This window comes from Pteronotus mesoamericanus, unplaced genomic scaffold (assembly GCF_021234165.1).
Source record: "Pteronotus mesoamericanus isolate MK-2021 breed Mesoamerican mustached bat unplaced genomic scaffold, CSHL_Meso_final contig_100, whole genome shotgun sequence".
NCBI lineage: Eukaryota > Metazoa > Chordata > Mammalia > Chiroptera > Mormoopidae > Pteronotus > Pteronotus mesoamericanus.
In genome coordinates this window covers 4,165,158-4,180,697 of record NW_026554999.1, presented here as the reverse complement: position 1 = coordinate 4,180,697, position 15,540 = coordinate 4,165,158, and the positions used below count along the sequence as shown (strand labels likewise).

Sequence of the window (15,540 nt, the reverse complement as noted above, 5' to 3'; positions counted from 1 at the left end):
TTGTCTTTTGTTCAAAAGTCAAACAAAATTTTAGTAATCAAAACATACTTTTCAATAAAATTTTATGTGTATATATGTAAATAAACAAAGCAGCACCAAGAGCATTTGTATAATTGTATCATACTGTTTTGCACATGGTTATAGAAAACTGTTTATCAGAAATTAGGTGGGATTATCCAAAGATACTTCAGATATTCAAATACATACACTTTATCTTCTGCATATCAACTTGAGTTGCACAGGTTAAGATGAAGACCCCTTACATAATGTTGAAGATACACTGAAATCTGCACTTGAACCGGCATTGCACTTCCTCATACAGGCTGCCTTCATCATCTTCTATCCCTGAGAGATCAGCTACATCAAGATGGCTCATCGGCTAAATCACGCTGGTCAAAATACCTGGTAAAGAAATAACTGAATGTACGCTTAAAGATAATTGCAGCACTACTTGTAATAATAGCAGAACACCTCAAACAATCTAAATGTCCATTGGTAGGGGGGCTGGTTGAATAAATTACAGTATATCTACACAGTGGAAGACTGAAGCTTTTACAAAAAAAGGAATGAGGAAAATGTCTCCACTGCTATAGCATGATTTCCAGGATTTATTAAGTGAAAAAAAGGTATAGAATGGTATGTTTAGTATGCTACATTTTGTGTTCATAAGAATGCTAATTATATACACGCACAGTATGTTATTTTTAAAAAGAAACAATGAGTGGAAGGATAAACCAAAAATTAACAATAAAATGGATAACTATAGAAGAGAGAAAGAGGCTAGAGAGGATAGAGGTGAGTTCTAAAATACTCCAAATGCACCTTTAATTATAATTTTAATTTTGGAACAAGGTAAATATTTGATGTAATTACAAAACAAGATTAAATAAAAAAGAAAATCATGAATTAAAACCCCCTAAAATGAATCTTCCCATCTGTCAAGTTGGTAGCATAACCACACAGAGGAAAATAATTTCAAGTGACCTTAAACACGTTTTTAGTTAAAGTATACCAGGGACAAAAAGAACAAGGAACTTTTTAAATGATTTAAGTATTTTTACTGTCAGTGACATTGTAGTACTATTCTCAAACTAGTATTTGCTTATTACAGGATAAAGCTATAATTATGTTAATATGGTCAGAAACCAGAATTTTCATCATAGGAGAAAAGAGATGTTAAAGAAGGGTCACATATTTCTTTTTAAAGATTTTATTTATTTTTAGAGAGAGGGGAGGGAGGGAGAAAGGGAAACATCCATATGTGGTTGCCTCTTGTGCGCCCCCTACTGGGACCTGGCCTATAACCCAGACATGTGCCCTGGCTGGGAATTCAAATGGCGTTTGGTTCACAATCCAGCACTCCATCCACTGGGCACACCAGCCAGGGCAAGAAGAGTCACATAATCTTAAATTAGAACTCACGTACCAATTTGAACTCAAGATTTTATATTTCTGTTTCTAAAAAAATACATAGTTCCTAGCTGTTCACTGAAAAGGCCTTAGTGCACTGACCAACTTAATAACAACTAGTTCCCCGATGTCCAGATTGTAGACTCTAAATACCATCTTCTACTTGAAGAACTGGCGCTCCGAAGAGAAAAGACTAATTCTAGATCTAGGTCCAGAAATGTTCAAGCAACATATGAATCATCTTGACATACCAGAAAGTGAGAAAACTATAAAAGACCACTAGGATTTTGTAACAAAAAGCATAGGAATTGATTTGATGGGCTCCCAGTGGCCAAAGACAGAACAATTTGAGCATCAAAGAGAATGCAATGGATTGAAGTATATCAAATGTTAAAATCTCTAAATTCAAAACAATAATCCAAAAACAGAAACAGCCTTATTGGTCATCTTTGGGGACGGCTAGGCCACAACTTCATTATTCCAAAATCAACAAAGGGGAAGAATATAGCCTGGATCCTCTTTTGGGTTTTTGGGCAGTAAACTATATTTCAGGGTAACCAAATTGTTGAAGGGAAGTTATGTTTTACAGAAAAAAATTCTAGCTATAGAGAAATAGAAAAACCAGCATTTTAGAATCCTAATAAAAGAATGGATCTATGCGACAATCATCAATAGCTGATAAAATCAACAGGTAAAATGTATGAATGGACTTGACCTGAACAGTGATGAAGTTTATCACCACTAAAAGTAGGACTAGACATGTGCTTCCTGATGTAATACAACAGCATCCATGGAGTCTTGTCAAACAAACAAACAAACAAAAAAACACTATACATAATCCTCTGAGTCAGGGGTGTCCAACCTTTTGGCGTCTCTGGGACACACATTAAATACACTGCGACAAGTAATCACAAAAAAATCTCATAACGTTTTAAGTAAATTTATGATTTTGTGTTAGGCCGCATTCATAGCCATCCTGGGCTGCCTGTGGACTGCGGTTGATGCCCCAGCAACCTACCTACCAGTTTACAGAATGTATGGGGGAGGGGGAGATGCATACATTAAAAACTACCATGAAGATTTAGTTGTCAAAACCAAAACATGAAATTTTACAAGTGAAAGGTCCCAGTTTCTTTAACAAGTAAACGACAAAGAAAAAACTCCAGGGGGATTAATGGGGCGACTTAACAGACATCAAACAAATGCAATGAGTACATCTTGGATTTAAACAATTCAAAATTAAACAGACATTTTGGGGATAATTAGGGAATATGAAAAAGGATACTGTGAGAATTATTATTAAATTTATCAGGTGTGGTACTGCTATTACAATCATGTTTTTTAAAAGCTCTTATCAGTTCAATACATACTGAAAGAAGGGAAATGACAGGTCTGAGATATGTTTAAAATACATTAACAACAAAGATGGGATAAATGAAACATCCTGGTAAACAATTAATTGTTGAGCCTGGGTGGTGAATTGGTCTGGGTGGGTTTATTCTACTACATTTGTATGTGCTTGAAAATCTCCATAAGAAGAAGCTCAAAAATAATCATCACTGGGAAAATAATTAAGGCAGTTCAGACACAGCTATTGGATCCTGTTTGAATGGGATCCCAATCATCTGAGTAGGTACTGCTATGAATTAGCAGTTATTACCTTCAAGCTACCAAAACAAACAAAACTAACAATAAAAAACACAAGAGACTTATAATATCTTATTCTTTTATTTAAGTTGCTACTGCAAATTGAGTCAAGGCCTATGTTACCTTTTTTAAACTTGCTATATAGTCTATAAATTTTCCTGAGTGAAGCCTATGTCTCAGAAACTTTTCTAGTATAAAACTTTTTTCCATTTACCTAACTTTTTAAGGAAGAAAAATAATGACTAATACATTTGAATATTTGTCTCTTAAGTGTATAATATTATAAAATATTAGTGGATTAGCTGGCAGATGATGTGTTTAAGTCTCTGGTTTCATTAGGTACTAGTTTACTGAACTATCGATAGCTTAATCTTTCTGAGCCTGTCTGAAAGTATGAAAAAACAAACAAACCCTAAATTGTGTAAGGATTAGAGCATCAATATATATAGTGCCTAAGGAAATGCTGTATCCTCTCCTTTAACCCACATTACCAACAGAGGAGGTAGGTGTTAACTGTGCGGTAAGCATAGCTAAGGGCTCAGCTCTAGAGTAAAGCTGCCTGGGTTTGGATCCTAGCTCTGCTATTTACTAGTTTTGTGATGGTAGTAAAGTTATTTAGCTTCTCTCTGGCATTGTTTCCTCATCTGTAAACTGGTCATAGCACCTACTGTCTAAGAATTAATGAGTTCCTATTATGAAGCATTGAGAAAAATGCGTGGCACAAAGTGCCCAGTAAGTATTAATTACGGTCAGCAGCAAAACTGTAGATCAAGAAACTAGATGTTGAATATGTGTGTACTCTAAAGAAGCGTCTGGTGTGGGGGAGGGATAAAGGGACACAGGATTACTTACCTTCCCAATATTTAAGTATATTATAAATCTTTAAAAAGGTATTGGTGTTAGGTAGGACAGAGAGTGAAGCAACGCAGAGAGGAGGAGGGAGACATGTCTCACCCACTAACTCAGCAGTCCTGTGCCTGGTCCAGTAAGACTGCCAGGTGTTCCAACATCACAAGAAATACTATACTAGCACAGGTAGAGTTGAGTCCTTGAAATTCTATGTATTGTTTCCAATATCTGGGAAAGAAAGCCTCTGAAACTGTGTATTCATCTCAAGGCCTAGAACAGGAAGAGGGGAGGGTCCACGGTACTCAAAGAAAAAGCCCATAAAACAACTTTGGTTAATTGTCTACCTCTGGTCACTATCTGTTTTATGAGGAGGTCCTTACTGCTTACAGAAGGAGCCCATAAGTAGCACTGAGGTAGTAACTACCTCAACTTCAATTTACTTCTGATCACATTATCTGCTTTACAAGACGAACAAATGCGGCCCGGAGCAAGGTAAGAATCTGGGCTAACAGACTCCCACATACACCTACCTTTGGGTAGTCACATCTCTCCAGGGGATGCTGGAGCTACCTCTACCCGCCAACTAATATGTAAATCCCTCATGCCCATCCCGCCCACCAACTATGTAAGTTCTCAGGACAAAGGACCTGATGCTCTTGCTGCCCTAGCTTTTTGCCACCCAAGCCTATGTCTCTCACTCTTGGGTCAGCAAGGACTGAGAAAGTATCACTAACAAACTTTGCCTGGATGCTAATAGACTTGCTGATCTCTAATTCTTTACTGCACTGGCAAGAACCATGGAACAAAAATATTTAGTCCAGTAAGAGACCTAAGATAAATGTGTGTGTAATCTGTAAATATACAGACACAAGAATGTAGACTATGAAGAAGTTTTCAAATAAATTCCAGGTGGAATTTCAATGTAAGAAATGAAATCAAATCAATACTAAATAAAAACATGCCCCAACCAAAAATGAACAAAGGACACAGGCAATTAAAAAATATAACTGTGATAAAATGAAACATGTTCTGCATCACTGGTCAACAAACAAATGCAAATAAAAATGATTTGATTGTATTTTTAAAATATTAGAATGGAAATATTCATATCAACTGAAAATGCCGAATACTGACTAGGAGATGGATACTCTTGCTGACACTTCAGTGGGAACACAGAATGGTATGAGCTTTCTGGAAGGCAAACTGGCAATAAATATCTCAGTTTTAAAAGTATAGTCCTGCACCAAAATAAGTAACATTTCAGTCAATGACACTGCCTATATGGTGATGGTATACCATATAGCCTAGGTATGTAGTAGGCGCTACCATCTAGGTTTGTATTACTATACTCTATGATGTTCCCACAATGATGAAATCACCTAACAATGCATTCTCAGAATGTGTCACCATTGTTAAGCAGTGTATACCTGTACGTGCCCTTTGACTTATTTCTAGGAATTTAACTGCAGGAAATAATGGAGCTATATGCATAACGATCTTCATTGCAGCATTATTTACAAAGAAAAACTAAGAGAACTGTGATACATATAATATTTTCTTACATACCTTAATTTACTGTAAAATGTAAACAATACTCTACCACCATTAATAATACCATTAGGAAGCAAGAAGTCAAAGATTACTTACCTGCTAACCAAGCAGATTAATAAATTCAGAGCAGGAACCCTCTCATCATCTTTGCTGTTCTAAAAAAAAAAAAGGAAGCCACATGTGATAGGACTCTCAAAATGCAATCTGTTCCCCCACCCCAATATCTTTTAAATAAATTTCCTTTTAAGATGCAAACATGAAAATTTTATTAGCTGACAGTAAGAATCACATGGAAATAGATAACCTCAAAGAAAATGGACAGAACTGTAGGAAGATGATCTCTCAAGAAACGTCTAAGATCATTTTTTGAGGAAATATCCTCGACAGGGAAAGGACATAAGAATTGAGGGAGAAAAATTCTGGAAATACCTTTGGAGAACTTTTTCCTAGTTTCAGGTAGAGCGACAAAAAATCTTATGTCCTAATTGAACAGTAATGGAAAAAGTATATATAAAAATATTTTACAGAACTTAGAATTGAGAAGGAATGAAACTCTGGCTTCTAGCATAAGACACACCAGTAAATATTCCAGATCAGGGTTCTTATTATGGAAGTAGTTCCTGAACTATACATGTTACAAAGCTCACTTTAAGTATTTGTTAAAATGACAGACCTAAGACACATGGAAAGTAGTCTTACAGACTATGAGGTTTATTTTCATACATTTCAAGGAATAGTCACAATAACATACTGAGTAATGTTATACAGAAATGTCTATATTTTAATTCAAACTTGGGACACATATCCATGATGTTTCTCTACTCAATTTTCTATGTGCCAAACACTACATGGGACAAAGCTGAATAAAACATATTTACAATATGTGCTAATGGCACAGAAGATGAAATATCCACATACTAGCTTTAATGAAAGGAAAAATGTGTAAAGTACCATTAAAAGACACAAAGCCCTGGCTGGGGTGGATCAGTGGGTTGGTCCAGTTCCCAGTCAGGGCACATACCTGGGTTGCAGGCCAGGCCCCCGGCTGGGGACAGGTGGGAGGCAACCCGATCAATGATTCTCTCACACATAAATGTTCCTCTCCATCTCTCCCTCCCTTTCCCTTTCTCTGAAAAATAAATAAAATCTTAAAATCTTATTTAAAAATATGGGGAAAAGAGACACAAAGTATACTGGGAAAACAGAGGACAGAGAGATTCTTTTTAGTTTTTGGGATCAGGGAAAGTTTCAGAGAAAATGGTGGAATATGAGCCAGGTTGTGAAAAGTAAATGGTATTTAGATGCAATCTGGAAGAGTGAAAAGGCCCTTTTGCAGAGGGAATAAAGTCTAGGAACAAAGCATGGGAAAGTTAGTGAGCAGCAGGCACATTTTGCTTGGAGTACAGGTCATTAAGTTAGTTTGGGCCATATCGTGGTAGTTCAATTAAAGTATTTTGGAGTAGTCAATGAAGAAACAGTTTATATTTCGGGGGGGGGGGGGGGGGGAAGGAAGGATTGAAAAAAAAGTGGGCTTAATAGGGCTTTAAATTAATTTTTATTGTAATGCTACATGCATGATTTAGAAAAGGATCTGACTGGAGAAATTCAAATCAATCACTGGGCCAGAGGCTGCTGGGTGATCTCCAACTTCTTAGCTCCCCTGACTGTGAAGCTCATTTTTAGCCAGGCAACTGCCACCCAGCTAAAAGTAAACACTTCCCATAGTTTCTTATGGCCATGTAACTAAACTCTGGTCAATGAGCCATAGAGACAGATGTGCCGTCGAACCTCTGGAAGGCTCTTAAAGAGGATGACAGCCTTCTTTCTTCTCTTCTTTCCGACTGCTTATCATGAAATCCAATGGCTGAAGCTCCAGCAGCCATCTCGGATGTGAGGTGAGCTGAAGGTGGAAGCCAGATGTGGGAGAACTTGAAGGCCTGGGTTACTGCCGTCCTAAGTCTGATTAGCCTACCTTTAGACTTTCTTTATCTGAGAAGAAGTTCTGTTTTAATTAAGTTACTGTTATTTCGCGCTTTTCTATTGTGTGGCCAAATCTAATTCTGACTAATAAAATATTCCACGTTTTCTTATTTCATTGGAATCCTTCTTTATCACCATGTTGCAACTTACCACTGAGAGTCTCACTTCAGAGCATCTCCTTGCAAGCTGCCGAATCAGTGAATGAGCCTCAGGTAATAAAGGTTTTTCAAGACAAGCCAGTAAAGCATAAAGCCATCTTCCCTAAAGAGAATTTTAAGAAATAATAAGTAAGAAAATACTACACTACCCTATTTTAACTTGTTTTTTTAAAATGTCCAAAGTTGTGTCTGGTTATTTGCTATGAATAAATTCACAGAACATTTAACTGGACTATGTTTGGATAGAGAAGACAAAGGGTCACCTGGAAAGCCAGGGCTTATCCTTTGTATCTTCTAACTATAGACACGGAACATTAAATACTTCAAAATATTCCCCAAAGAGTTCGTTTCAGGGATTCTTATTACAATGATAGTCCTGATCCACTGGCAGAATACTGTATTAAGATGTGAATAAATCCTTGAGAAATTAAGGTACGTTGTTTTTCTTTGCCCTCTATAGACAGGTATATAAATCATTTTATAATTTTATTAGCTTTGTCCCCTTGGTCAATACAAAAGAACTATAGCCTAGATGAAACAGTGTTTTGATACTTCTATAAATACCACAGCAAGCTAAATTTATTCCCATCCCTTTTTAAAATGGGTTTTTGTTTTTAATTACAAAAGCAATATACACTTGGTGCAGAAAAACTAAAAAATACAAAAAGTGCAAAGGAAAAATGAACCTGAAATCCCACCACCCAGATAAACTTTCTGCTAATTTTTAAAATGTTCACCTTTTTCCTATGTAGACTTACAGCTTTTAAAAATAAAGCTTCATCACTGTAACAATAGTAAGGTAATAACATTTTAACATTTTGTAGCCATCCTTTTTACTTGTAATACATAATAAAGATTTCCCATGGTGTTAAATTGGATTAATAAGAGACGTTATTAGTCTTAGCATGGTGTTTGTATAAATACTCTTTAATGAAGCACTTATAATACTTTCTTGTCACTGCTGGTTTATTGTTTTTTCACCCAGATTTTGTCAGAGTATGACAGACATTATACTCCTAGAATCCAGTCTAGACTTGAAACACAATAGGAGCTTAATTAAAATATTTGTGGAATGAATGTTCCATTGTGGACGCACCATAATTGACTTAACCAATTTTCTATCATTGAGAACCTAGGCTATTTAATTTGTTGCTGTTATATAAAACACACAGTGTGATAATTATCCTGGAACATAAGTTTTAGAGCACCTCTGATTGATTTCTTGGGCTAAATTCCTGGAAATGAAATGGTGATGTCAAAGGGTATATCCATTCATGTTTCTGAGATATAATCACTAAACTGTACCCCAGAAAGGTTATATTAAATTATATTTTCATCAGTAGTGTATATGACTGAGTTTATTCGGAGCAATACATCACTTGGGAGAAACCTGAAGAATATTAGAAGAAGCCTGAAGAAGCAATTTATACAACACACAAAGTTAGTTCTTCAGGGAACCACAAATTGGTAAGAATTTTTCTTAAACAAAAAGATCCACGTCCAGGTTTCTTTTACAAATAGTGACTGAATTTTCTTCTACATAAAAAAAGCTATTATACATTTCAACTTGACTCAAATTTTTAGCCATATATTTACTATGTAAAGCTAGTATTCAGGTGTTCAAATGGTCTCTACACTTAGAAATGGCTTAAACCTCTGATTGTCTAAGATATAACTATGCTGAAATGTTCCTTTCCTCAGTTAATGAGCACACAGTGACAATACTAAAAAGAGCAAAATCCAAAACCAAGCAGCCAAAAAGCTTCCTTAATACCTTTCTACTTGGATGACAAAACAAGACTGTATTTCTCAATAAGTGTTAGATAAGTAATACTAAGTAAATAAATTTTTAAAAGGTCCCTTTTTCTTTTCGCTAGTTTATGATATTCAAACTTCTTGTGATGAATATTTTTATCTTCAACACTGATATTCTCAATACTAGAGTTCTGATGGTATGGTTATTTGGATAGGAGAATTGATTTAAGAGACAGATTACTCAAAAAAAGATTCAAAAGATTAATCCAGTTAAAATTTAGTAAATCAGTTGTCAGTGGTTCAGAAACACTTCAATAGTTCCTCTGGTAAGTACAGCTACATTTTTTGGTAATATGCTTTCACTAATTAGTAGGAAAAGCCAAACTTATCATCCCTTTGAGTGAGTAATCCTTGAAAGTTTGTTTTTAAAATCTTACTACAAAGTTAAAAAATAAATATTAAAGGAAGAGAAGGAAAATATAAGTAATATTTATCTGTTTTATAAGGCTTATGAAACCCTGATCCAATAACTCTACTCTGGAAATATATTAAGAAAGCAGTATAGATGTTTGTATTTCAGTCATGATTGTAAAATATAAGGAAGAACCCAAATGGTTAATAATGAATCAACGTAGATTATGAGATATTAAGACAATGACAATTGTCTATGTGAATTACATTATCATACAGAAATATATATATGAAATGTAGCCAGAAAAACACAACATGCACACACATTAATTCTAACTATGTAAAAGATACATAGGACCACTGAAACAAAAACAGTGATTTTAAACACAATATTTTTTCCTTAAAAAGTATAAGCTATAGCCCTGGCTTGGTGGCTCAGTTGGTTACAGTGTTGTCTCCAATATGCCAAGGTTGCAGGTTCAATCCCTGGTCAGGGCACATACTAGAATCAACTGATGAATGCATTAAATGCAACAATGAATTGCTTTTTCTCTCTCTCCCTCCCCCTTCTTTTCTCTCTAAAATCAATAAATAAAAAAAATAAATAAAAGTATATGCTTGCTTCAGCAGCACATATATTAAAATTGGAATGATACAGAGATTAATTAGCATGGCCCCTGAGCAAGGATGACATGTAAATTCATGAAGTGTTCCATATTTTTTAAAAAGAAAAAAAATAGTATATATTATAGAGATTTAAAAGAAAGAAAATATTGATATAACTTTTAAAAATGTATTGCTTTTAAAGAGGGAGGAAGGGTTGGGGACACAGAGAGAGAGATTTATTTAAGCATTCATTAGTTGATTCTATGATTCTAGTGTGTGCCCTGACTGGGGATTGAACTCACAACCTTGGTGTATTGGGATGATGCTCTAACCAACTGAGCTACCCGGGCAAGACAGAAAATACAAAAATTTAAACTGAAAAATTTAGTCAAAAAGAATATGGTCATTATATTTATGGAAGAAACTTAACTAAGCCACGTGGCTGAATGGCAGGCTGAGAAGCCTATGTGCTGTACTGCAACGTTGGTTTATCTGTTTCTCCCAGACTATAAGCTTCTGGAGGGCAAAGATTATATCTTATGCTTTGACAGCTAGCTTTTGAGTCTCAGACACACTCTGCTGCAAATATCCTTAACTGTGAAAGTTATTTGTTTTTAAAAATTAAATCTAACTTCAGATGATAAAACTTCTAATTAGGGGATTAAGTAGATAATTTATATAATGTCTACCAACTTTATCCAATATTTTTCAAGGTAAAAAAAAATTAGCTGTGAATATAAAGCAATAAAATAGAGGGGCAGTATAGCATAGCTGTTAAGAATATAGTCTGATAGCCTGGGCATGAATCTCTGTTCTGCTAGTTATCTGTGTGATCTTAGGCAAGTTACTGAATCCCTAGGTGCTCCAGTTTCCTATCAATAAAATGGAAATAATAATATTTGATAGGTTATTTGAAGATTCAGGAAGTTATTAGAAAAATGACTGGCCCAAAGTGCTATTATTGTTGTTATTTCTGATAGGCTTTTGTGAGATGGATTTCAAGGTGATTTTAGAAAATAATGCATTTCAAACTTCTTTAAGTCAGTGCCTCTCAAAATGGGGTTTGCTGATTGGTTGCTAGTTGGTGTCCTGTTTGTTACTTGTCCCAGGATAAAAATCAGCTATTTAGTTGACACTTTCCCCCTCTAAAAGCAAGACTTTCTCAATGGAGAAACTAGTATGTTAATTTACATGCTAGTGTAAGTTCTTGACTTCACTACAAACAAGCATAGTTTGCATTAAACATAGTTATACATAAAGGTATAATATGTACATATCTGTAAGTACTGTAGAGCCCTATCTCATATATGAGTATGTATATTTTCATCTGGATTATCAAAATAAAAAGATGTAACACTACCAATTCTGGAGTAAAGTCTCTTTCTCCAAACCAATTACTCAGATATTCCAAGACACTGGTTACTGTTGCCTAAAAAAAGCAGGGGAGGAGGTAGAATTGCATTAGTGCAAGTAAAACAATGACAAAGTCAACATGAGTTTCATTTAGTTAGAAAGCAACTCCGATAATTAAAGTGGCCTCATTATTTAGACTTCCAGAGAAAACTGTGACTCTATTTAGTAATTTAATTAGATGGCTCACTAAAAGAGAAGAGGCTTTTAGGAGAATATTCTCATATATTTTCAAGTATCAATACCTTGGATTAAATCCTAGGATTTAGTTAGCAACTACTAATTTAGTTTATCATTACTTGAAAAATTCCATGTGCTCTTAAAGTCTTTGCAAAATAAATACCTTCATTTATTTTCATGACACAAAGTACAAATCTAAACAGACAGCTAGAGAAAGACCTGTTTTAAACCTATAAAGACAGAATTTATCAAATTGTTGAAAATATTTTTTGGCTTATTCAATTATAGTTGGACACTTAAAAACACTCTGATAGAATTTAGTGTGACTATAGTATCTTAGTGCAAATGACCAAGTGAAATTGTCAACCAGTATAATTTATGACAAAGTATGACTTTTAAAAGATTTCATCTTCCAAGGGTATCCAGTGCTATGTTAAGACAAAAACAAGCAAATGTTTTAGATGGTCTTTAAATAAATAACAAATTACTAGTCCTAAAAGTCTGAAGAAACAAAATCCATTTCTCCCCCTTTTTCCAAGAAATTTGTGTAGCAGTTAAGTTTTGGGGGAGTCAAAAGTTTTACGTGCGATTTAGACTTCAGGTAGTCAGTGTCCCTAACTCCCATGTTGTTCAAGGGCCAACTGTATTTCATTCTTAATGAAATGTGCAGGATATCTGGAATTAGAAATAGCAATCTACCTTTAGTATTTACTTCAAACCCAGAATCTAAGACTTATAACTGAAATATACACAATTAAGTACTTTAGCACCATGATTAAGAGCATCAGCTTTAGAATTAGATCATTCTTGGGACTGAACTCCTGTGCTGCCATTAAAACTTGCTGGAAAACTAGCTGCAGATGACTTAATCCCTAATTGTTTCCTCTTCTCTAAAAAAAGAGATATTAATAAATACTCCCTATCTAGGGCTGCAGTAAGGATTAAATAAGAACTGTTAAAGAGTTTAGGGCAGGGTGTGGCATACTGTAAATACTCAGTAAGTGTATTCAAATACTTTCACACACATTGCAAACAAAAGAATGCATATTCCTTATTATTAGATGGATTTTACCTGATTCATTCTGCTAACAATACTAAGCAAGGGGGGGAAACCAATCTGAAAGAAAAAAGAGACTGAAATTTATCAAATGGTATTATAAGGGGGAATTTAATTTGTTTTCAAACTGGTGAATTGCTCATCACACTGTTATTTAGAAACAAATAATGGCTAAAACAAAATTCCTTTATTACCTATTATAATAAAATGTTCCATGAACTCTTACATTGGTAATGCCCCCTAAACTAATGTCTTAAAATGTGAATATGTAAATTTAAAAACAAAAAATGGTTTCAGTAATTAAAATGTTCAAGTTTGAAATTTAAAAATATGACACTGATACTATTAACACTATGACATTAATATGTGACACAGACTTAAAAAATCTGCAGCTAAAGCTAATATTTTTAGGAATTAAGGGCACTTGAATTAGAATGACTTTTTTCAAACTTAATCTGATTCAATTTAAAAACAATCTGCTTTGAAGTTTAAAGCTGGGAGCCTTGATTGTGAAAACAGCACTGATTTGTGAGAAGCTTAAGAGGATATGCATTAAACTCTTGCAACTTTAAATGGTTCTTTTTAAAAATTATTTTTAAATTTATTCTTTTTTAGAGAGAGGGGAAGGGAAGGAAAAGAAAGGGAGAGAAACATTGATTGGTTGCTTCTTGTATGTCCCCCAGCTGAGACTGTACCTGCAACCCAGTCAGTGGCCTGACCAGGAATCACATTGGTGACCTTTTGCTTTAAGGGGCGATGCCCAACGAAGCCACACTGGTCGGGGCTATATGGTTCTCTCACACGGTACATGTTACTTGTGTAAATTTTGTAATAACAAGCTAAATAAATAAATTTTAATTCATTATTAAATTAAAACATTTTTGAGAGTAACATACATTAGGGATTATCCAAAAGAATAGGCTGTATAAGAAACAGTGCCACGTTAGCTCCCTGGAGATTTGAATCTATTTTTATCCCTGCCACATGTATAAGAGTGCCTGTTTCCCCAGCCCTATCTAGCACAGTATATCAAGCTTTCTTTGCCAATATAGTACCTGAAAAATAGTGGCTCAGTGTAGTTATAAGTTACATTTACAAGTATTACAAGTGAGTATGTGCATTTTCACATATAAGAACAATTTGTATTTCCTTTCTGTGTGATGTCTATTTATATCCTTGGACTGTTTTTTTCTTTGTTTTTTTAAATTGGGCTGTTGGTCTTTTTAGTGAGTTTTGGAGTTTTTACATTTGGGGGATTAGTTTTAAGTAGGAAAAACAAAATGTGGGACCACATAGCAAAAAAATGCATACCTATTCAACAGAATAGAACATAACATAGGGATTTAGTAGTAGTGAGACATATGCAGCGGGTTCCATAGAAATACCTGAAAACTTGAGGGCATACTAAAAGACAGGAAGGAGTTGTCCACATAATTCATGAAGTCGTGTGAAATTTAAATATACTCTCAACACTTCATCTCCAGAAAACACAATTTACTAGTAAGCATTTTAAAGTACATTTCTAATTGTGTCAAATGCTTTTCTGTTTCCCTGATTACTCATCATTCATTGTTTTACCCATGACTAAATTATTTTAAAAAACCAAATCCTATTAACTCACAAAACTACTAATGCATAAAGGGTATGAAGCCAATCTAAAAAATATCACAATACATTATTTCAGAAACTAGGATGCTATTTTTAAGTTAAAGACATAATGAACTAAGTCAAGGATTGGCAAACATTTTCTGTAAACAACCAAACTAAATATTTGAGGCTTGGCAGGCCACACACTGTCTTAGTCATATATTATTATTACAGTTTGTTTTTTAAAAATCTTTAAAAATATAAAAACCACTCTTAGCTCATGAGCTACACAAAAAAATTGGCTGCAGACTGGATTTGGACTAGGCTGTAGGTTGCTGACCCTTTATACTAGATGATGTACCAAAACTAGAATACTTTTTGTTTTGTTTATCCACTTGTCACCTACTTGTATATAATCTATTCCAGGACTTTCATTTTCAGCTGGTCCAAAAGCCCCTTCAGAACATAACCTTTCACCCAGACAAAATTTTTTCCAACCTTCTTCATCTTCAGATTTTGGCTAAAAAAAAAAAATAATAATAACAGATTTACTAATTTCTATATATTTTTAAATTACTGAACTGTGAAAAAAGTAATGAGAATTTATCCATAGTCCCACCACCTCGACACGAAGATATGGTGCCTTTATGGATTGAATTACATCACCCCAAGATTCAAATGTTAAAGAGCTAACCCTCAGTACCTCAAGATATGACTGTACTTAGAGTCAGGGCCTTTATAGAGGTGATTTAGGTAAATTGAAGCTTCAGAGCAGCCCCAAATCCAATCTGACTGGTGTCCTTGTAAGAAGAGGACAGTTGGACACACAGAGATGCTGGGGATGTGCACTCACAGAGGAAAGACTACGCAAGACAATACTGAGAAGGTATCATGTGCAAGCCAGAGAAAGGCACTGACGGAAACAAAACCTACTGACAC

General features: G+C 34.7%; 1 protein-coding gene and 1 non-coding gene across 4 annotated transcripts in view; one reads left to right on the top strand and one right to left on the bottom strand.

Moving 5' to 3' along the window:
* Window positions 1-2: 2 nt before the first annotated feature.
* GEMIN2 (gem nuclear organelle associated protein 2) overlaps window positions 3-15,540 on the bottom strand; it is a 34,836-nt gene continuing 19,298 nt past the window's right edge. For 2 of the 3 annotated variants that reach the window (XM_054589906.1, XM_054589989.1), the window contains 7 exons: window positions 15,008-15,121; window positions 13,030-13,074; window positions 11,728-11,796; window positions 7,588-7,698; window positions 6,479-6,586; window positions 5,554-5,612; window positions 3-402 (listed from right to left, as the gene is read on the bottom strand). In XM_054589906.1, the coding sequence (XP_054445881.1) occupies window positions 363-402; window positions 5,554-5,612; window positions 6,479-6,586; window positions 7,588-7,698; window positions 11,728-11,796; window positions 13,030-13,074; window positions 15,008-15,121 (546 nt within the window). In that variant the 3' untranslated portion in view covers window positions 3-362. The remainder of the gene's footprint in view (window positions 403-5,553; window positions 5,613-6,478; window positions 6,587-7,587; window positions 7,699-11,727; window positions 11,797-13,029; window positions 13,075-15,007; window positions 15,122-15,540) is intronic. The other variant, XM_054590033.1, reaches the window with a different exon arrangement.
* On the top strand, window positions 10,380-10,483 carry LOC129064337 (U6 spliceosomal RNA). Its single transcript, XR_008528441.1, has one exon. It is a non-coding gene; the product is annotated as a U6 spliceosomal RNA (small nuclear RNA).